General features: G+C 37.4%; 3 protein-coding genes across 4 annotated transcripts in view; 1 reads left to right on the forward strand and 2 right to left on the reverse strand.

Moving 5' to 3' along the window:
- Positions 1-22,481, reverse strand: part of LOC134822081 (1-phosphatidylinositol 4,5-bisphosphate phosphodiesterase beta-4-like) — an 858,242-nt gene that overhangs the window by 636,350 nt on the left and 199,411 nt on the right. The window lies entirely within an intron of this gene.
- Positions 1-22,481, reverse strand: part of LOC134822083 (myosin-15-like) — a 72,820-nt gene that overhangs the window by 13,962 nt on the left and 36,377 nt on the right. The gene's annotated exons all lie outside the window — the stretch shown is intronic.
- LOC134822491 (lectin L6-like) lies at positions 4,372-5,672 on the forward strand. The gene is made up of 2 exons (XM_063833604.1): positions 4,372-4,435; positions 4,576-5,672. Exons 1-2 carry the CDS (start codon positions 4,378-4,380, stop codon positions 5,238-5,240), a joined length of 723 nt encoding a protein of 240 aa, XP_063689674.1. The 5' UTR covers positions 4,372-4,377; the 3' UTR covers positions 5,241-5,672.

Here is a 22,481-nt window from a genome sequence, read left to right on the forward strand (position 1 = left end):
GCAGCTAAACTAGAGTTGGATTATACTTTATATTTATGAGTTTTTAAGATGGTTTGTACGAGAGATGTGATCTAAAACTAACGCTCAGAAGTCAGATTTATTAGTTTAGTTAAACTCTGCTACAACTCACTCTGTGATATAAACCTATTGTATGACCTGTGATAAATTTAAATTAAATTAAAATTAAATGCTCAAGTTAAGTAAGGTAGTCCAAAAAAGAATTGAACTGTAGTTTGCTTGCTTCAAGGCTCAAGATATCTTGCTATCTTGCTTTAAGATGTACCTTAAAGCGAAGGTATTATTATATTATAATGATCCTGGACCTAAGTGGCAAGTAGCTCTATATCAACAATAACAAAAACTTAGATTTCCTGAAAGTTTTCAAGACATTCCCTCTTTTTCACTGTTGTCTGTTGTCGTTATAAAATGAGAACGCTTTAGGGGGGGGGGGGGGGGGGGGGGGGGGGGCCGGGGGGTTCACCCTGATTTTTGTTGTTAAACTTGGTTACGAGATAGCAAGTGACCAACAAACTAGGACCGGTTACCGAATTTTTGAGGGGGTCCCCGACCCCAACCGCCAAACGGTGCCTGCGGGGCAGCCACGCCCATGTTTGGTCCAAATTAGGCCCAATTTAGCCAAATACCCTGAACATGCCCAAACCCCAGATTTTATGTGCTCTACTTGTGGTCCCCTGAACTTGTATATGAATTTTCATCGATCGAAAAAAAAATGACTGAGTTATGAGCCAAAAACTATATGCCCATATTTGGGCATACGCACCAAATTTGATCGATCTTGGCCCATAAAATGATCAAATATCAATATTTTTGAATGAAAGCAACTTTATATGCAAGGTAAGCCTATACTACACATTCTCTATGATTATCAGCTCATTATCTACCTAACTGTGAACTCTTTGTTCAAATAATCGCAAAAAATGAACAAAATCGCCCATATCTCAGTTCGCGATATTTGCAAAGCAAAACTGATTTCGCTCAAAACAATAAAAAACTTGGCGGCTAAATTCTAAAATTTGCTTGGCATTTTTCAGAATTTGGCCGCCAAAATTTTTAAAAGGCAAACTCAAAATTCCATATTAAAACTTAAGATCGAAATGCGATTCTACGTTGATTCTGATAATTTCATGTCAAAATATCGAAACCCTATTAAGTTCTATTGTTTTGAGCGAAATCAGTTTTGCAAATATCGCGAACTGAGATATGGGCGATTTTGTTCATTTTTTGCGATTATTTGAACACAGAGTTCACAGTTAGGTAGATAATGAGCTGATAATCATAGAGAATGTGTAGAGGTGTAGAAAAATGGGCATATATATGGGTTTTGGGCACGTTCAGGGTATTTGGCTAAATTTGGCCTAATTTGGACCAAATATGGGCGTGGCTGCCCCGTGGGCACCGTTTGGCGGTTGGGGTCGGGGACCCCCTCAAAAGTTCGGTCACCGGTCCTATCTCGAAACCAAGTTTCACAAAAAATCAGAGGGGGGGGGGGGTTCACCCTGATTCACCCCAATAGCCAAATACCCAGAATATGCCCAAAACCCAGGTTAGTGCTCTACTTGTAGCTAGTGCTCCCCTGAACTCGTATATGAATTTTCATCAAGATTAGACAAAAAATGACTGAGTTATGAGCCAAACACCATATGCCCATATTTGGGCATATAATATGCACGAAATTTGATTGATTTTGGCCCATAAATTAGACAAATATCAATATTTTTAAATGAAACCAACTTTATATGGAAGGTAAGACTATACTACACATTCTCTACGATTATCAGCTCAGTATCTACCTAACTGAGCTGTGGATTCTATATTCAAATAATCGCAAAAATGAACAAAATTGTCCATATCTCAGTTCGCGATATTTGCGTAACTGATTTCGTTCAAAACAATAGAACTCAATAGGGTTTCAATATTTTTACATGAAATTTTCAGAATCAACGTAGAATCGCATTTTGACCTTAAGTTTTGTATTGGAATTTTGAGTTAGGCCTTTAAAAAAATTTGGCGGCCAAATTCTGAATTTTGCACTGCAAATTTGATTTTAAAGTTGGTTTCATTTAAAAATATTGATATTTGACCAATTTTGGGCCAAAATCAATCAAATTTGGTGCATGGATGCCCAAATATGGGCATATGGTTTTTGGCTCATAGCTCAGTTATTTTTTGTCTAATCTTGATGAAAATTCATATACGAGTTCAGGGGACCACTAGCTACAAGTAGAGTACCTAAAACCTGGGTTTTGGACACGTTCAGGGTCTTTGGCTAAATTGGGCCTAATTTGGACCAAATATGGGCGTGGCTGCCCCGCAGGCACCGTTTGGCGGTTGGGGTCCGGAACCCCCCAAAAGTTCGGCCACAGGTCTTAGTTTGTTGGTCAACTGCTATCTCGAAACCAAGTTTCACAAAAAAATTCCCCCCCCCCCCCCCCCCCCCCTTAAGCTAGGAACTCAAAATTGTCTAGACACATTTAGTTTGATATTTGAAAGAAATAAAATCTGTTGGTTACGTGGTCCCCACATTCAATCAGTGAGCTCGTCTCATATTCAAAAATGGTCATAACTCGGCTAAATCTTAAACCTTTTCTATATGAAAGCTTCAGTAAGAATAGTTGTATGCCTATAATTTCACTACCTGGCTACTTAATAAACTATATCAGTATATCTGTCAGATGAGTTCAGTTCGTATTCAACCACTTTGAATTCCTTTTAAAACTTATAATGGACCATTAACAGATCGAAGTGTAGTAGAGTTCAACTACCATACTATAAGTTAAATCTTGATGCAAGCTAGTGAGGTATCTTGATGCACACAAACTACAGTGAAATTCTGTTTTTGGACTGCCTTATTTAACTTGAACAGTGACAAATTTTAATTTAATTTAAATTTATCACAGATCATAGTAACAGACTGAAGTGTAGCACAGTTTACCTGCCACACTATAAGTTATATCTTGATGCAAGCTAGTAAGGTATCTTGATGCACGCAAACTAATGTGAAATTCGTTTTTGGACTGCCTTATTTAACCTGAACAGTGACAAATTTTAATTTAATTTAAATTTATAACAGATCATAGTAACAGACTGAAGTGTAGCACAGTTTAACTACCATACTATAAGTTGTATCTTGATGCAAGCTAGTAAGGTATCTTGATGCACGCAAACTACAGTGAAACTCTTTTTATTCAAAGATCATAGTAACAAACAGAAGTGTAGCACAGTTTAACTACACTTAAACTACAAGCTTACAAGACTACAGATATATCCTGATACAAGTAAGCAGAAAAGGAAGAATGTTGAGACCAAATATTTTGAGCACAGCTGTCCTTATATAGCTGCTTCACTTCCAGTTCACTAACATTCAGTTCTCTTTAAAAGTTGAAGTTTTAATTTGTTTAAGACTCTGGGACGATATTTCAACAAATCTTTATTTTTTTCATGACTCTCGCCCAGACTGTATCAATTTAAGGCACCCACTCCGTTTTTTGATTTACGATAATTATCGTGAACAAAATTAGAGTCCGGTATGTATCCAACAAATTTTAGATCTCTGTTAACATTGTTTTTTAGACACCTAAATATGCCAATTTCCGTCTTCATCAAAATTCTCTCGAAATTGACTTTTTAGTTGTTTCTGAAAACCTAGCTATCTCATTTCTCGAATATTTGGTAGCTTGTAATCAGATTAAGGAGGGGCAAGGGGGGGGGGGGGGGGGGGGGGGGGGGGGGGGGGGGGAGATGATATCCGCTATAACATCGGGGCCCCCATTATACAGTCCTACCTGTAAAGATATGATCTGGGATACTCACTTCATTAGCAGGCACACAGAGGATTCAGACAAATTCTATGGACTTATTGACATTCCTACTATACCTAGTAATATTGTATTTATCATATCCATGCATATTCTTGTGGTTATTGTATTAATTGTATCTAAAGATTTTTTGCTGTCTTAGGTTTTCTTAAATTTTGTCTCAGGATTTCTTAAATTTTGTCTCAGGGTTTTTCGCTGTCTCAGAATTGCTTAAATTTTGTCTTAGGATTTTTTGCATGTCTTAACTTTTGCACCTGTGCCTCAGGAATTTTTGCAAATCTAATCCTAAGATCCGAGGCTGGGGAGGCCTTTAAAGAATTAACTTCGTGTATATGCCATAATGTGGAAATTACGGTCATTTTTCACCCTATAGAGATATCACTGATCTTCCTAAATTGAGTTATGATTTATGACGTCCCCACTGTTTCAGTCCGACAAAATGTTTGAAACACAAATTTTTGAAACTGAGGTATAAACAAATTACTCTAAAAGCTGTTATTATATACTAAACTTGACCCCATTATTTTAAAGGAATATAGATATGAAGTGTGTAATTGTGGTACTTGTCTGCTTTCTGATAGCAGCACATGGGCAAACAAGTAAGCAATCCGTATCACTGTAGACTTGAATAAATTTGAAAAAATGTCTTGTAGGCAAGTCATGACGTATTTTGTATCCTTGTTTACAATGTTGGCTGTTTTGTTATAAGCCACCTTTACCTAATAATTAATCCACTCAGTTTGGCAGAATATTCCTGGACGACTTACCAAGATCTCGAAAGGAGACTCAGGAGTGTGGGGTGTCGATAAGAATGACAACATCTACCAGCTTAAATGGACTAAAATCGCTGGTGGATTGGTACAAGTTTCATCTGGGGCATCTGTTTGGGGGGTCACCAAAACCGATGCAATCTACAAGTACTTGGGAGACGACAAATGGCAACAGATCCCCGGAAAGCTGACAAACGTAGATGTGAGCAACAAGGATCGCGTGTGGGGAGTGGACAGAGGACGGAACATCTTCAGAAGGACTGGCGGCTCATGGCAGCGTATCGGCGGGAACCTCAAACAAATCAGTGTCGGGGAATCTGGGGTGTGGGGAGTGACTTTGGCAAACGATATCTACTACCGAGTGGGAACGTACGGTGACGCCGACACTGCTGGAACAATCTGGATACAGGTTCCAGGAAAACTGAAATGGATTAGCTCAGGAACGGACCTTGTTGTTGGCGTAACTGGTGAAAATGAAATCTTTTACCGCGAGGGAATGACTGCAGATAGCCCTACAGGCACAAGATGGGTAAAGGTACCTGGAAAGTTGATGCAAATCGATGTGAACAGAAAAGAAGTACTTGGAATTGACATTGGAAACTTTATCTACAGATCTCGAGTCGGAAGAAAATAAGTTCGCTGTATTGAAACAATTTCAAGGACTGTGGATTATTTTAAGCTCTTTGTGCATGGTATCTTTATTATTTGCGTGAAATTTAAATAACTTTTTAAAACCCCCTTGCGTAAAATGTGAATAATTCCTCAGTTTATAGATTTTCTCACCTAAGTCGTTACGCTATAAGTATAATATTTAATAAAATGGGTACAATAATCAACTTTTTTGGATTTATTCTTTGAGCTATAAAGATGATATTTTGTTAAGCTGTTTGTTCAAAATATATTTCAGTGACCATATCATTGTGTTATGAATAATTTTGCATGATACATCCGTCTCTTTTATTGTCAATAATTACAAAATGTTCATAATTTTGTTTTTAAGAATCTTAAAATGTTTAAAAGTTGATAATAAGTACAATGTAGAGAATTTTCAATAAAGATCAATATCATAGATATCTCTTTTCGTTCTTGTAATTGGGTGGATAATATTTGATTATTGGGGACGAAGTGAGAGTCTCCACTCGGCACTCAGTGTAATTAACAAGATGTTGTCGACGTTTCGGCTAAATACCTTTGTCATGGATGAAACGTTGCAATAAATTCTACATAACTGCAACACACAGTTGTTAAAATAAATCTGTTGTATAACATGAAATATCTTCAAATAGTAATTATATGTCCTGGACAAAAAGTTTGTAGTGGAATACTTTTGGGAAAAAATGTCAACGTATTTTGACTGGGACGGACTGTCCGGACATAACGGACATCCTTTATTTAAACGGACATTAAAATGAACGCTAGGCGGCTAGTGTCTCAAACGTCAAAATAAGGTCCGGTAAGGTATGTACGGGAACTACAAGGGCAAAGATTTTTTAAATCGTTTCTAGATAATACACATGTGAGAAACTTTAGCTGCCCCAATGGAAATTCTTTGCTGGACTGGAGCAGCGATGCCGCATGAGCAGTCGAAGCATTCAATGACTTAGTTACATGGTTATTAATATTAGGGCACGCCCTTTCTAAGCTATCATTACAGAGCTGACAGCTCTTTTGCAAAGAGTGTCACTCCAGATGGATAGTCCTTAATGGCAGCTCTTTAATCTTGGAAAGAATATGAACGTATAGTATTAGTATACGTATATATATAACAAATATTAATAATGCTCCGATTGGAAAACGTACCTTAACCAACTCATGAGTTGATGTCCGTATTTCCTATGATAAAGAGCCAGGACATTTTGACATCTTGACAATCTAGTCAAATTAATTGATAATGATTGAGAGCCTCTAAGTAACTAGTCTAAGTATATTAGATTGCTTTAGCCATTATTAGCGGCTCTAAACAAGTTATTACCTCCTCACACCGTTACAAGCCTGGACGATAGTTTAGTCAAACTCAACCGATGACCTTAGACCGAATTCTTTCTCAATGAAAGCTCCGATTAATAATCCATTATTAATATCTGTTCGGTTTTCATATACGTTACTTAATATTCTTTCAAAGATTAAAGAGCTGAAACGGAGGACTATTCATCTGGAGTTAGAGAGTTGTTTTAGTTTAGTCCAGTGGAGGATGGTTTTAGCTCCCATGGGAGAGGTTTTTAGTCCGGCGGAACTTAGAAGAGATTTTCAGTCCAGAATCTGAATATGAGCATCTGGACTGGTGAGTTAGTTGAAATACATACATATTCTTGTAATCTTATAATTGGAGCTATAATTGGGAAAGAATTATGTCTCAGATCACCAGTTGAGTTTGACTAAACTATCGTTCAGGTATGTAGAGGTGTGAAGAGGTAATAACTTGTTTAGAGCCAGGTAATAACCTGGCTACAGCTACCTACACTACTTAAAGGCTGTTCGAGCGTTAATATTTATCGATCAGTTCATTTGAAATGTTTAGTTTCATAAAAGCTATCAATCTACTATATGCTGATAAATTGAGATTAACACATTTTCTCAATAATCAGTATTTTTGGCTTTCCTGAAAATTTATTTACCACCATTAAAACCTATCTTCTCCTAGAGCTTTTATCTGTTCCATCTCAAATTTTGAAACAACAATCAAATATCGTCTTTTGGTTAAGACCTTGACGAACATTGGTGCCAAGTTACGAGGTGTTAAGTTGCAAACTGTTAAAGAATATTTAAACAAAATTTCGTTTGAAGTTTTAATTCAAAATATAATTACATTATAATATTAAGCGGCCAGGTAGCGCAGTTGGTTAGAACGCCTGTCTTACAATCGTTAGGTTGCGAGTTCGAATCCCACTGACTGCCTGGTCGTGGGGTGAGCGTCGTCGACGTTCAGCTAAGGATCATGAATGGTATATGCAGCCCCCCGGTCTACTCAGCCGAATACTCGAGAAATCGAGTGTGAGGGTTAAATGAGGAGATGCACATTGCAGCAAAGTCTCGGGCGAAGAAAGTATGGTACACACTACCTTAACCGTCACTGGCCAAAAAGATCCTTCGGCTTCCTGTAATTGGCTGGTTGCACTTGTGTAACAATGTGGCTGTTGGAATACACCGAAGTAAAATAAGTGTCTTGATAAAAAAATGTATAGTAGTAATACAGGTTATAATATATCAAAATATCTCAAAATTGACCTTTGCCTGGGGATCTCAACCCTTTAATAACTCACGTAATTCGTGTCAGACTAACACACAAATTTCAGAGATTATAGATATGGGTCAAACTTAGATTTCATGAAAGTTTCGTAAAATTTTATCGTTTAAAGTGGGTGTGGGTGTGGTAAGACATTCCCTCTTTTTCACTTTTGTCGTCATAAAATGAGAACGCTTTAAGCTAGGAACTAGACACATTTAAAAAAAAATTAAAATCTGTTGGATACGTGGTCCCTGCACTCAATCAGTGATCTCGTCAAATATTTTAAAATGGTCATAACTCGGCTAAATTTTAAACAATGAACTTGGAAACCTCGTGTGTATGCCATCATGTGGAAATTGCGGTCATTTTACACACTATAGAGAGATATGACTGATCTTCCTTAATTAAGTTATGACGTCTGGATAGAAATTGCTCTAGAAACTTTTCCCCACGGTTTCAGTCCAACAAATTTTTAAGATGGTTCCTGGAACTATGTAAACCACATTCCTGAAGAGAAACTTTTGTTACGAATTTATTCCCGGATAGTCTTTTCCCTAATAAGTCGAAATTTCTCGGTTTGGTACTTATTGAGCCCAAGTTTTGGCACACATATTTTTGAAACTGAGGCATAAACAAATTACTCTAAAAGCTGTTATTATACTAAACTTGACCCCATTATTTTAAAGGAACATAGATATGAAGTGTGTAATTGTAGTGCTTGTCTGCTTTCTGATAGAAATGGGCGTCAATGGGCATCATGGACGTCATGGGCATCACCCCCATCATGGGCGTCACCCCCATCATGGGCGTCATGGGCGTCCGCGTCCTGGGCGTCAAATACTCGAACTAGAAGAAAGAAGCCTCCAACCAAGTAAGTAATCCGTATATGTTTTCGCACTAGATAAAACGTTCACTGTAGACTTGAATAAATTTGAAAAAACTTGTTTTAGGCAAGTCGTGACGTATTTTGTATCCTTGTTTACAATGTTGGCCGTTTTTTATAAGCCAGTGCAGGGGAAGGGGGGGGGGGGCCTCATTTCCCACCTTTACCTAAAAATTAATCCACTCAGTTTGGCAGAACATTCCTGGAACATGTAACAGCATCTCGACAGGAGACTCAGGAGTATGGTGTGTCACTAGAACTGGCAACATCTATCAGCTTAATAATGATGGAAACAGCTGGACTCAAATCGCTGGTGGACTGGTACAAGTTTCATCTGGGGCATCTGTTTGGGGGGTCACCAAAGCCGATGCAATCTACAAGTACTTGGGAGACGACAAATGGCAACAGATCGCCGGAAAACTGACAAACGTAAATGTGAGCAACAAGGATCGCGTGTGGGGAGTGGACAGAGGACGGAACATCTACAGAAGGACTGGCGGCTCATGGCAGCGTATCGGCGGGAACCTCAAACAAATCAGTGTCGGGGAATCTGGGGTGTGGGGAGTGACTTTGGCAAACGATATCTACTACCGAGTGGGAACGTACGGTGACGCAGACACTGCTGGAACAACCTGGATACAGGTTCTAGGAAAACTGAAATGGATTAGCTCAGGAACGGACCTTGTTGTTGGCGTAACTGGTGAAAATGAAATCTTTTACCGCGAGGGAATGACTGCAGATAGCCCTACAGGCACAAGATGGGTAAAGGTACCTGGAAAGTTGATGCAAATCGATGTGAACAGAAAAGAAGTACTTGGAATTGACATCGGAAACTCTATCTACAGATCTCGAGTCGGAAGAAAATAAGTTCGCTGTATTGAAACAATTTCAAGGACTGTGGATTATTTTAAGCTCTTTGTGCATGGTATCTTTATTATTTGCGTGAAATTTAAATAACTTTTCAAAACCCCCTTGCGTAAAATGTGAATAATTCCTCAGTTTATAGATTTTCTCACCTAAGTCGTTACGCTATAAGTATAATATTAAATAAAATGGGTACAATAATCAACTTTTTTGGATTTATTCTTTGAGCTATAAAGATGATATTTTGTTAAGTTGTTTGTTCAAAATATATTTCAGTGACCATATCATTGTGTTATGAATAATTTTGCATGATACATCCGTCTCTTTTATTGTCAATAATTACAAAATGTTTATAATTTTGTTTTTAAGAATCTTGAAATGTTTAAAAGTTGATAATAAGTACAATGTAGAGAATTTTCAATAAAGATCAATATCATAGATATCTCTTTTCGCTCTTGTAATTGGGTGGATAATATTTGATTATTGGGGACGAAGTGAGAGTCTCCACTCGGCACTCAGTGTAATTAACAAGATGTTGTCGACGTTTCGGCTAAATACCTTTGTCATGGATGAAACGTTGCAATAAATTCTACATAACTGCAACACACAGTTGTTAAAATAAATCTGTTGTATAACATGAAATATCTTCAAATAGTAATTATATGTCCTGGACAAAAAGTTTGCAGTGGAATACTTTTGGGAAAAAATGTCAACGTATTTTGACTGGGACGGACTGTAAACGGACATCCTTTATTTAAACGGACATTAAAATGAACGCTAGGCGGCTAGTGCCTCAAACGTCAAAATAAGGTCCGGTAAGGTATGTACGGGAACTACAAGGGCAAAGATTTTTTAAATCGTTTCTAGATAATACACATGTGAGAAACTTTAGCTGCCCCAATGGAAATTCTTTGCTGGGCTGGAGCAGCGATGCCGCATGAGCAGTCGAAGCATTCAATGACTTAGTTACATGGTTATTAATATTAGGGCACGCCCTTTCTAAGCTATCATTACAGAGCTGACAGCTCTTTTGCAAAGAGTGTCACTCCAGATGGATAGTCCTTAATGGCAGCTCTTTAATCTTGGAAAGAATATCAATGAACGTATAGTATTAGTATACGTATATAATAATATATAACGAATATTAATAATGCTCCGACTGGAAAACGTACCTTAACCAACTCATGAGTTGATGTCCGTATTTCCTATGATAAAGAGCCAGGACATTTTGACATCTTGACAATCTAGTCAAATTAATTGATAATGATTGAGAGCCTCTAAGTAACTAGTCTAAGTATATTAGATTGCTTTAGCCATTATTAGCGGCTCTAAACAAGTTATTACCTCCTCACACCGTTACAAGCCTGGACGATAGTTTAGTCAAACTCAACCGATGACCTTAGACCGAATTCTTTCTCAATGAAAGCTCCGATTAATAATCCATTATTAATATCTGTTCGGTTTTCATATACGTTACTTAATATTCTTTCAAAGATTAAAGAGCTGAAACGGAGGACTATTCATCTGGAGTTAGAGAGTTGTTTTAGTTTAGTCCAGTGGAGGATGGTTTTAGCTCCCATGGGAGAGGTTTTTAGTCCGGCGGAACTTAGAAGAGATTTTCAGTCCAGAATCTGAATATGAGCGTCTGGACTGGTTAGTTGAAATACATACACATTACACATTCTTGTAATCTTATAATTGGAGCTTTAATTGGGAAAGAATTATGTCTCAGATCACCAGTTGAGTTTGACTAAACTATCGTTCAGGTTTGTGAAGGTGTGAGGAGGTAATAACTTGTTTAGAGCCAGGTTGTTTAGAGCCTGGTTACAGCTTTCTACACTACTTAAGGGGCTGTTCGAGCGTTAATATTTATCGATCAGTTCATTTGAAATGTTTAGTTTCATAAAAGCTATCAATCTACTATATGCTGATAAATTGAGATTAACACATTTTCTCAATAATCAGTATTTTTGGCTTTCCTGAAAATGTATTTACCCCCTTTAAAACCTCTCATTTCCTAGAGCTTTTATCCGTTCCATCTCAAATTTTGAAACAACAATCAAATATCGTCTTTTGGTCAAGAACTTGACGAACATTGGTGCCAAGTTACGAGGTGTTAAGTTGCAAACTGTTAAAGAATATTTAAACAAAATTTCGTTTGAAGTTTTAATTCAAAATATAATTACATTATAATATGTATAGTAGTAATACAGGTTACAATATATGAAAATATCTCAAAATTGACCTTTGCCTGGGGACCTCAACTCTTTAATAACTTACGTAATTCGTGTCAGACTAGCACAAAAATTTCAGAGATTTTAGATATGGGTCAAACTTAGATTTCCTGAAAGTTTCGTAAAATTTTATCGTTTAAAGTGGGTGTGTTTGTGGCAAGACATTCCCTCTTTTTCACTTTTGTCGTCATAAAATGAGAACGCTTTAAGCTAGGAACTAGACATATTTGGTTTGATATTTGAAAAAATTAAAATCTGTTGGATACGTGGTCCCCGCACTCAATCAGTGATCTCGTCACATATTCAAAAATGGTCATAACTCGGCCAAATCTTAAACAATGAACTTGGAAACCTCGTGTGTATGCCATAATGTGGAAATTGCGGTAATTTTTCACCCTATAGAGAGATATCACTGATCTTCCTAAATTGAGTTATGACGTCTGGATAAAAATTGCCCTAGAAAGTTTTCCTCACGGTTTCAGTCTGAAAAATTTTTAAGATGGTTCCTGGAACTATGTACACCACATTCCTGAAGAGAAACTTTTGTTACGAATTTATTCCCGGATAGTCTTTTCCCTAATAAGTCCAAATTTCTCGGTTTGGTACTTATTAAGCCCAAGTTTTGGCACACACATTTTTGAAACTGAGGTATAAACAAATTACTCTAAAAGCTGTTATTATATACTAAACTTGACCCCATTATTTTAAAGGAATATAGATATGAAGTGTGTAATTGTAGTACTTGTCTGCTTTCTGATAGAAATGGGCGTCACTGGGCATCATGGGCGTCATGGGCGTCACCCCCATCATGGGCGTTATGGGCGTCCGCGTCCTGGGCGTCAAATACTCGAACTAGAAGAAAGAAGCCTCCAACCAAGTAAGTAATCCGTATCAGTTTTTGCACTAGATTAAACGTTCACTGTACACTTGAATAAATTTGAAAAAAATGTCTTGTAGGCAAGTTGTGACGTATTTTGTATCCTTGTTTACAATGTTGGCCGTTTTGTTATAAGCCACCTTTCCCTTAAAATTAATCCACTCAGCTTGGCAGAACATTCCTGGAAAATGTAACAGCATCTCGACAGGAGACTCAGGACTGTGGTGTGTCACCAGCACTGGCAACATCTATCAGCTTAATAATGATGGAAACAGCTGGACTCAAATCGATGGAGCATTGGCGAACGACCTTGTTGTTGGCGTAACTGGTGAAAATGACATCTTTTACCGCGAGGGAATGACTGCAGATAACCCTACAGGCACTGGATGGGTAAAGGTATTTGGAAAGTTGATGCAAATCGATGTGAACGAAGTAGTTGAAACTAACTCTGCAAACTGAATCTTCAGATCTCTAATCGGAAGAAAATAAGTTCGCTGCATTGAAACAATTTCAAGGACTGTGGATTATTTTAAGCTCTTTGTGCATGGTATCTTTATTATATTTTTAAAATTTACATAACTTTTTCAAACCCCCTTGCGTAAAATGTGAATTATCCCTCAGTTTATAGATTTTCTCATGTATAAGTCGTTACGCTATAAGTATAATATTAAATAAAATGGGTACAATAAAAAACTTTTTTGGATTTATTCTTTGAGCTACAAAGATGATATTTTGTTCAGCTGCTTGTTCAAAATATGTTTCAGTGTTATCATTGTGTTATGAGTATTTTGGCATAATAAAGCCGTCTCATTTATTGTCAATAACTACAAAATGTTCATAAATTCGTTTTTAAGAATCTTTAAATGTTAAATATAACTTTGCAGAACACAACATTTAAAATTAAAATTAATGCAAATGCTAGCAACTGATATTTGAAAGAAATAAAATCTGTTGGTTACGTGGTCCCCGCACTCAATCAGTGATCCCGTCACATATTCTAAAATGGTCATAACTCGGCCAAATCTTAAACCGTTTCTATATGAAAGCTTCAGTAAGAATAGTTGTATGCCTATAATTTCACTACCTGGCTACCAAATACACTTTATCAGTATATCTGTCAGATGAGTTCAGTTCGTATACAACCACTTTGAATTCCTTTTAAAACTTATAATGGACCATTAACAGATCGAAGTGTAGCACAGCTTACCTACCATACTATAAGTTGTATCTTGATGCAAGCTAGTAAGGTATCTTCATGCACGCAAACTACAGTGACATTCTTTTTTTCACAGATCATAGCAACAGACTGAAGTGTAGCACAGTTTAACTACACTTAAAATACAAGCTTACAAGACTACAGATATATCCTGATACAAGTAAGCAGATGCATGCAGAAAAGGAAGAATGTTGAGACCAATTATTTTGAGCACAGCTGTCCTTATATAGCTGCTTCACTTCCAGTTCACTAACATTCAGTTCTCTTTAAAAGTTGAAGTTTTAATTTGTTTAAGACTCTGGGACGATATTTCAACAAATCGTTATTTTTTTCATGACTCTCGCCCAGACTGTATAAATTTAAGGCACCCGCTCCCTTTTTTGATTTACGATAATTACCGTGAACAAAATTAGAGTCCGGTATGTATCCAACAAATTTTAGATCTCTATTAACATGGTTTTTTATACACCTAAATATGCCAATTTCCGGGTTTTTTTCCAGCGTTAAATTTTAGCAGCTGGTTGCTTTTTTCCTTTTCATCTTTAACAATATAATAGAATAGTATATTTTGATCATCTACCTTTTGAACGATTTCTGATACGAATGATTTCTCCTTAGAACACGGTGGTATTTGCTTTTTCAGGGATTTAAGGGGTCTTCATCATTATTCTCTCGAAATTTACTTTTTAGTTGTTTCTGAAAACCTTAACCAGCTGTCTCATTTCTCGAATATTTGGTAGCTTGTAATCAGATTAAGGAGGGGCAAGGGGGGGGGGGGGGGGGGGGGGGAGAGAGAGAGACGACATCCGCTATAACATCGGGGTCCCCATTATACAGTCCTACCTGTAAAGATATGATCTGGGATACTCACTTCATTAGCAGGCACATAGAGGATTCAGACAAATTCTATTGACTTATTGACATTCCTACTATACCTAGTAATACTGTATTTATCATATCCATGCATATTCTTGTGGTTATTGTATTAATTGTATCTCAAGATTTTTCGCTGTCTTAAGTTTTCTTAAATTTTGTCTCAGGATTTTTCGCTGTCTCAGGATTTCTTAAATCTTGTCTTAGGATATTTCGCTGTCTCAGGTTTTCTTAAATTTTGTCTCAGGATTTTTCGCTGTCTTAGGATTTCTTAGATTTTGTCTTAGGAATTTTCGCTGTCTCAGGTTTTCTTAAATTTTGTCTCAGTTTTTTTCGCTGTCTCAGGTTTTCTTAAATTTTGTCTCAGTTTTTTTCGCTGTCTCGGGATTTCTTAAATTTTGTCTCAGGATATTTCGCTGTCTCAGGATTTCTTAAATTTTGTCTCAGTTTTTTTTCGCTGTCTCGGGATTTCTTAAATTTTGTCTCAGGATTTTAAGCTGTTTCAGGATTTCTTAAATTTTGTATCAGGATTTTTCGCTGTTTCAGAATTGCTTAAATTTTGTCTTAGGATTTTTTGCATGTCTTAACATTTGCACCTATGCCTCAGGAATTTTTGCAAATCTAATTTAAGATCCGAGGCTTGGGGAAGCCTTTAAACAATGAACTTGGAAACCTCGTGTATATGCCATAATGTGGAAATTACGGTCATTTTCACCCTATAGAGATATCACTGATCTTCCTAAATTGAGTTATTATTTATGATGTCCCCACTGTTTCAGTCCGACAAAATTTTTGAAACACAAATTTTTGAAACTGAGGTATAAACAAATTACTCTAAAAGCTGTTATTATATACTAAACTTGACCTCATTATTTTAAAGGAATATAGATATGAAGTGTGTAATTGTGGTACTTGTCTGCTTTCTGATAGCAGCACATTGGCAAACAAGTAAGTAATCCGTATCACTGTAGACTTAAATAAATTTGAAAAAAATGTCTTGTATGCAAGTCGTGACGTATTTTGTATCCTTGTTTACAATGTTGGCTGTTTTGTTATAAGCCACCTTTCCCTAATAATTAATCCACTCAGTTTGGCAGAATATTCCTGGACGACTTACCAAGATCTCGAAAGGAGACTCAGGAGTGTGGGGTGTCGATAAGAATGACAACATCTACCAGCTTAAATGGACTAAAATCGCTGGTGGATTGGTACAAGTTTCATCTGGGGCATCTGTTTGGGGGGTCACCAAAGCCGATGATATCTACAAGTACTTGGGAGACAACAAATGGCAACAGATTGCCGGAAAACTGACAAACGTAGATGTGAGCAACAAGGATCGCGTGTGGGGAGTGGACAGAGGACGGAACATCTTCAGAAGGACTGGCGGCTCATGACAGCGTATCGGCGGGAACCTCAAACAAATCAGTGTCGGGGAATCTGGGGTGTGGGGAGTGACTTTGGCAAACGATATCTACTACCGAGTGGGAACGTACGGTGACGCCGACACTGCTGGAACAATCTGGATACAGGTTCCAGGAAAACTAAAATGGATTAGCTCAGGAACGGACCTTGTTGTTGGCGTAACTGGTGAAAATGAAATCTTTTACCGCGAGGGAATGACTGCAGATAGCCCTACAGGCACAAGATGGGTAAAGGTACCTGGAAAGTTGATGCAAATCGATGTGAACAGAAAAGAAGTACTTGGAATTGACATTGGAAACTTCATCTACAGATCTCGAGTCGGAAGAAAATAAGTTCGCTGTATTGAAACAATTTCAAGGACTGTGGATTATTTTAAGCTCTTTGTGCATGGTATCTTTATTATTTGCGTGAAATTTAAATAACATTTTTAAACCCCCTTGCGTAAAATGTAAACACTCCCTCAGTTTATAAATATGCCTATAATTTCACTACCTGGCTACTAAATACACTATATCAGTATATCTGTCAGATGAGTTCAGTTCGTATTCAACCACTTTGAATTCCTTTTAAAACTTATAATGGACCATTAGTTGTGGACACAACAAGAAAATTGAGAATAATCTTGTGCGAGGGTAGGGACCCAGATGTCGTTTCTAACCCAAATAAACTTTAAGGAGGCTTCTCATCAGTAGCCGCACCTCCTTACTCGGTTTCTGAACTGGAATTCTATGGGCTTCCAGACGGCCAGACCGAGTATTACCATCCCATCCTTCTAGAGTTCATCACAAGTAGCACCCACCTTGAAGATCTTTGACACCCAGACACACCCCATTGGCGAACAAACTTTGGATATAATCTTACATGCTCCCGAAGGAATCCCTGGTTTATAGTCTTTCTCATCGTCACCAGCACTTTCACTAGGTCACCAGCTCTTTCACTGAAGTCATCAGCCCTTTCACTGAAGTCATCAGATGTGACTCTGATCAACGGTATAGTTGTGGACACAACAAGAAAATTTGTTTATAAATATGCCTATAATTTCACTACCTGGCTACTAAATACACTATATCAGTATATCTGTCAGATGAGTTCAGTTCGTATTCAACCACTTTGAATTCCTTTTAAAACTTATAATGGACCATTAACAGATCGAAGTGTAGTAGAGTTCAACTACCATACTATAAGTTATATCTTGATGCAAGCTAGTAAGGTATCTTGATGCACGCAAACTACAGTGAAATTCCTTTTTGGACTGCCTTATTTAACTTGAACAGTGACAAATTTTAATTTAATTTAAATTCATCACAGATCATAGTAACAGACTGAAGTGTAGCACAGTTTACCTACCATACTATAAGTTATATCTTGATGCAAGCTACAAAGGTATCTTATAATGGACCATTAACAGATCGAAGTGTAGTAGAGTTCAACTACCATACTATAAGTTATATCTTGATACAAGCTAGTAAGGTATCTTGATTCCTTTTTTGGACTGCCTTATTTAACTTGAACAGTGAGAAATTTTAATTTAATTTAAATTTATCACAGATCATAGTAACAGACTGAAGTGTAGCACAGTTTACCTACCATACTATAAGTTATATCTTGATGCAAGCTACAAAGGTATCTTGATACAAGCAAACTACAGTTAAATTCTCTTTTGGACTGCCTTATTTGACTTGAACAGTGACAAAAACTACGAGACTACAGATACATCCTAATACAAGTAAGCAGAAAAGGAAGAATGTTGAGACCAAATATTTTGAGCACAGCTGTCCTTATATAGCTGCTTCACTTCCAGTTCACTAACATTCAGTTCTCTTTAAAAGTTGAAGTTTTAATTTGTTTAAGACTCTTGGACGATATTTCAACAAATCGTTATTTTTTTCATGACTCTCGCCCAGACTGTATCAATTTAAGGCACCCGCTCCCTTTTTTGATTTACGATAATTATCGTGAACAAAATTAGAGTCTGGTATCCAACAAATTTTAGATCTTTATTAACATGGTTTTTTAGACACCTAAATATGCCAATTTCCGGGTTTTTTCCAGCGTTAAATTTTAGTAACTGGTTGCTTTTTTCCTTTTCATCTTTAACAATATAATAGAATAGAATATTTTGATCATCTACCTTTTGAACGATTTCTGATACGAATGATTTCTCCTTAGAACACGGTGGTATTTGCTTTATCAGGGCTTTAAGGGGGGGGGGGGGGGGGGGGGGGGGGGGAGATGATGTCCGCTATAACATCGGGGCCCCCATTATACAGTCCTACCTGTAAAGATATGATCTGGGATACTCACTTCATTAGCAGGCACATAGAGGATTCAGACAAATTCTATTGACTTATTGACATTCCTACTATACCTAGTAATATTGTATTTATTATATTATATTCTTTGAAAGAAATGTAAAGATGTAACATCCATGTATATTCTAGTGGTTATTGTATAAATTGTATTTAGATTTTTTGCTGTCTTAGGACTTAGGGTTTCTTAAATTTTGTCTCAGGATTTTTCGCTGTCTCAGGATTTCTTAAATTTTGTCTCAGGATTTTTCGCTGTCTCAGGATTTCTTAAATTTTGTCTTAGTATTTTTCGCTGTCTCAGGATTTCTTGAATTTTGTCTCAGGATTTTTCGCTGTCTCAGAATTGCTTAAATTTTGTCTTAGGATTTTTGCATGTCTTAACTTTTGCACATGTGTCTCAGGAATTTTTGCAAATCTAATCCTAAGATCCGAGGCTGGGGGAGGCCTTTAAAGAATGAACTTGGAAACCTCGTGTATATGCCATAATGTGGAAATTACGGTCATTTTTCGACCTATAGAGATATCACTGATCTTCCTAAATTAAGTTATGATTGATGACGTCCCCACTGTTTCAGTCCGACAAAATTTTTGAAACACAAATTTTTGAAACTGAGGTATAAACAAATTACTCTAAAAGCTGTTATTATATACGTACTAAACTTGACCCCATTATTTTAAAGGAATATAGATATGAAGTGTGTAATTGTGGTACTTGTCTGCTTTCTGATAGCAGCACATGGGCAAACAAGTAAGTAATCCGTATCACTGTAGACTTGAATAAATTTGAAAAAATGTCTTGTAGGCAAGTCGTGACGTATTTTGTATCCTTGTTTACAATGTTGGCTGTTTTGTTATAAGCCACCTTTCCCTAATAATTAATCCACTCAGTTTGGCAGAATATTCCTGGACGACTCACCAAGATCTCGAAAGGAGACTCAGGAGTGTGGCGCGTTGATAAGAATGACAACGTCTACCAGCTTAGTTGGACTAAAATCGCTGGTAGATCATTGGTACAAGTTTCATCTGGGGCATCGGTTTGGGGGGTCACCAAAGCCGATGATATCTACAAGTACTTGGGAGACAACAAATGGCAACAGATCGCCGGAAAACTGACAAACGTAGATGTGAGCAACAAGGATCATGTGTGGGGAGTGAACAGAGGACAGAACATATTCAGAAGGACTGGCTCCTCATGGCAGCCTATCGACGGGTCACTCAAACAAATCAGTGTCGGGGAATCTGGGGTGTGGGGAGTGTGTTGTAATATTATATGGTATATTAGTATATATATATATATGGTATTTAGAGATATCTTTAAGGATATCTTAGTTTTAGTATAACGTTTAAGGGACGTAGAATTTAGTATGTATTTCCGGGTATATAATAACCAATGTTTTTATATGTTCGTATTTGGGAGTTACACATTTTGAGTGTAAGTCGGTTGGCTGGCAGAACTACTGTTAGACTAACTGTCTGGAACGAGCCGTCCGCTCACTTTGCACCTGACTTACAGCCAGGCCTGTGGTTGGTCCTCGCGACCACAGCGTGACTGCTAGTGGAGTGCTCATTGGCGAGACGGCGTGTCACGTGGTACAAGCAGATGCGTTGTGCCGTCACGCAGTGTGGCGTGACGAGTTTTTAGAGTATACCCGAAGAGCCGGAAGTGGAGAGCTGACTTCTTAGTTGCCCCTTAATCACTTTAAGGGATTCGAATTAACGGTAGCCAGTCTTACTGAGCACTACCAGTTGTGATTTGACACGTCGTGTGATCTATAATCACGTTAATCGATTAGAGCGAACACTTGGAAGTTTTTATCTGTTGACGTTCACTTTGTATTACTTTTCCTTTTAATTAATTATCCTTTTTAATATACTCGTTTCATTTCTACCTTACGGTACGCCCTGCCGTTCGTGCTTCGTGACTAGAGCTTGACTAGCATACACTAAATACCAAGAGAACTCCGTTTTCTATATCTGGAGGCCACTTTTAGTGTTGCTATTTTTGCTCGTGATCCTTCTAGTATCACCTATATTCAGTATAGTTTCGTTTAAGATCCTAACGTTTCTCATTTGATAAGCTAAGTTCGGTGTACATCGCAGTGCAGAAGAATTACGTGGAGATTGTTCGAGATCTTCAGTACTTCCTACTAGACTTGGTAAGTGTTGCTACACATTTTGTGGTACCTGTATATTCCAGTTGAGTGCGATCGTTTTGACGAGCACCGAGTTTACAGCCGCTTGTAGACTTCAGTACATTATTTCCTAGATTGTTAGTGAGATTTGCGTAAGTTTAGCAACCTTACGTTTCGTACATCTACTCAGGAGTGATAGACGTAGAAGTTACAGTTCCAGTAAAGCACAGTAAAGTCTTGACTAGAAGATTTTCCAGCAACGTGAAGAATACGCCAGTTCCAGTACTTATCTATCTATTTGTGAGTGTACCTTTTTACATTTAGACACGGTTTTAGCATGTGTGAGAATAATACAGCTGAACTGGAGTGGGCGGAGTTGATTATGGAGAGAGAGGATGTTCAGTTTCGCATAAATAATGTTTTGAAGGAGATAGATGATTTGAAGGCAGATGGCGATGATACTGCCGTGATAGAAAATACGCTGAGATACTTGCGTGCAGCTTTAGAATGCTTGCAGAATAAGATTGATAGTGCACGGTCTAGAATAGTCGTTGTACTTAACTCATTGCGTAATCGTACAGATAAGAAGACGTATAAGAAGGCAGAGAATGAGGATACTTCTGGGATAGAAGTTAAGTTGGTAAAATGCCTGCAGGATAAGATTGATAGTAAACCCATAACCATCCTGTTCAAGAGGATGCAAGTGCCGGTAAGCAGCGAGACCGTGGTTAAGGATGATTGCAGTAATTTGATTGAGGAATCCTGCAGTGAAGTGAGTGTTGAGGAGAGAACTATTCCGGAGTTCTTATTTGATGAAAATAGTGAGGACCCTAGCATAGTAAACATTGTTCAGATTACGCCTGAAATTGATAACCGTCGCAATTGTAGTCTAGTTCAGGCTGATACTATAGAGGAGACACCACTAGTTGCAGAAGCAGTTGATGCAGTGGAAAATGTTTCAGCGGTTACTAGTGAAGCACCAGTAAGCTCTCTAGAGAGAGGGGTCAGATTTCTTAATCCTACCCATGAGCAAATTAAACAGGCTCAGAAGGATGATGATATCTTAAACCAGGTCTACGGTTGGGTGAGCAAGGGGGAGAAACCTGAGGTAATTCAGGCCGGTAGACTACCACAGGAACTGTGGTTAATCTTGGTATCAAGATTTAGTAGATAGATCTTTGCGTAATATTCAGAGTATACCACTACCAGTTTTAACTTATGATTAACACGTGTTATCTTTCAGAACATTACTGATAGGGATAATAGGATCTTTACTCTCAACACGACTCGCTCAGGGCTGCTTTAGTGACGGAAACGTTAGAAACTTTCGTTTTTAGTTTGACTTCTTTGTTTGCTTGTCAAGAACGATTTAGAGATTCGGATACATCTCTATCAGATGATGAAGACTCAACACCAAAGACTCTACAACTTGGTGAAAGAGGGAAGTATTTGAAAGTTTTGAAAGATTTGTGGAAGTCAATTTCAGTTTTAACTTTAGGATTTTGAGGATTTAAATTTAATGCACAGGGTTAGGGCCGTGTATTTTATTTTGAGACTTGACTTATTTTTAAGTATTGGACTTTTGATGCGTGGGAGCATTAAAATTTAATTTTTGAATAGGGCGATTATTTTATTGTTTTAAAGTATTCGAAAAAAATTTTTGGGTAGAGATGTTGTAATATTATATGGTATATTAGTATATATATATATATATGGTATTTAGAGATATCTTTAAGGATATCTTAGTTTTAGTATAACGTTTAAGGGACGTAGAATTTAGTATGTATTTCCGGGTATATTAACCAATGTTTTTATATGTTCGTATTTGGGAGTTACACA

This window comes from Bolinopsis microptera, chromosome 10, assembly GCF_026151205.1.
Source record: "Bolinopsis microptera isolate Bmic1 chromosome 10, MBARI_Bmic_1.0, whole genome shotgun sequence".
Taxonomy (NCBI): Eukaryota; Metazoa; Ctenophora; class Tentaculata; order Lobata; family Bolinopsidae; genus Bolinopsis; species Bolinopsis microptera.

Coding starts and splice junctions, on each gene's coding strand:
- LOC134822491 (XM_063833604.1), top strand. CDS start 4,378: ATGAAGTGTGTAATTGTGGTACTTGTCTGCTTTCTGATAGCAGCACAT. Junction 4,436..4,575: donor AGCAGCACATGGGCAAACAA/GTAAGCAATCCG, acceptor TAATCCACTCAG/TTTGGCAGAATATTCCTGGA.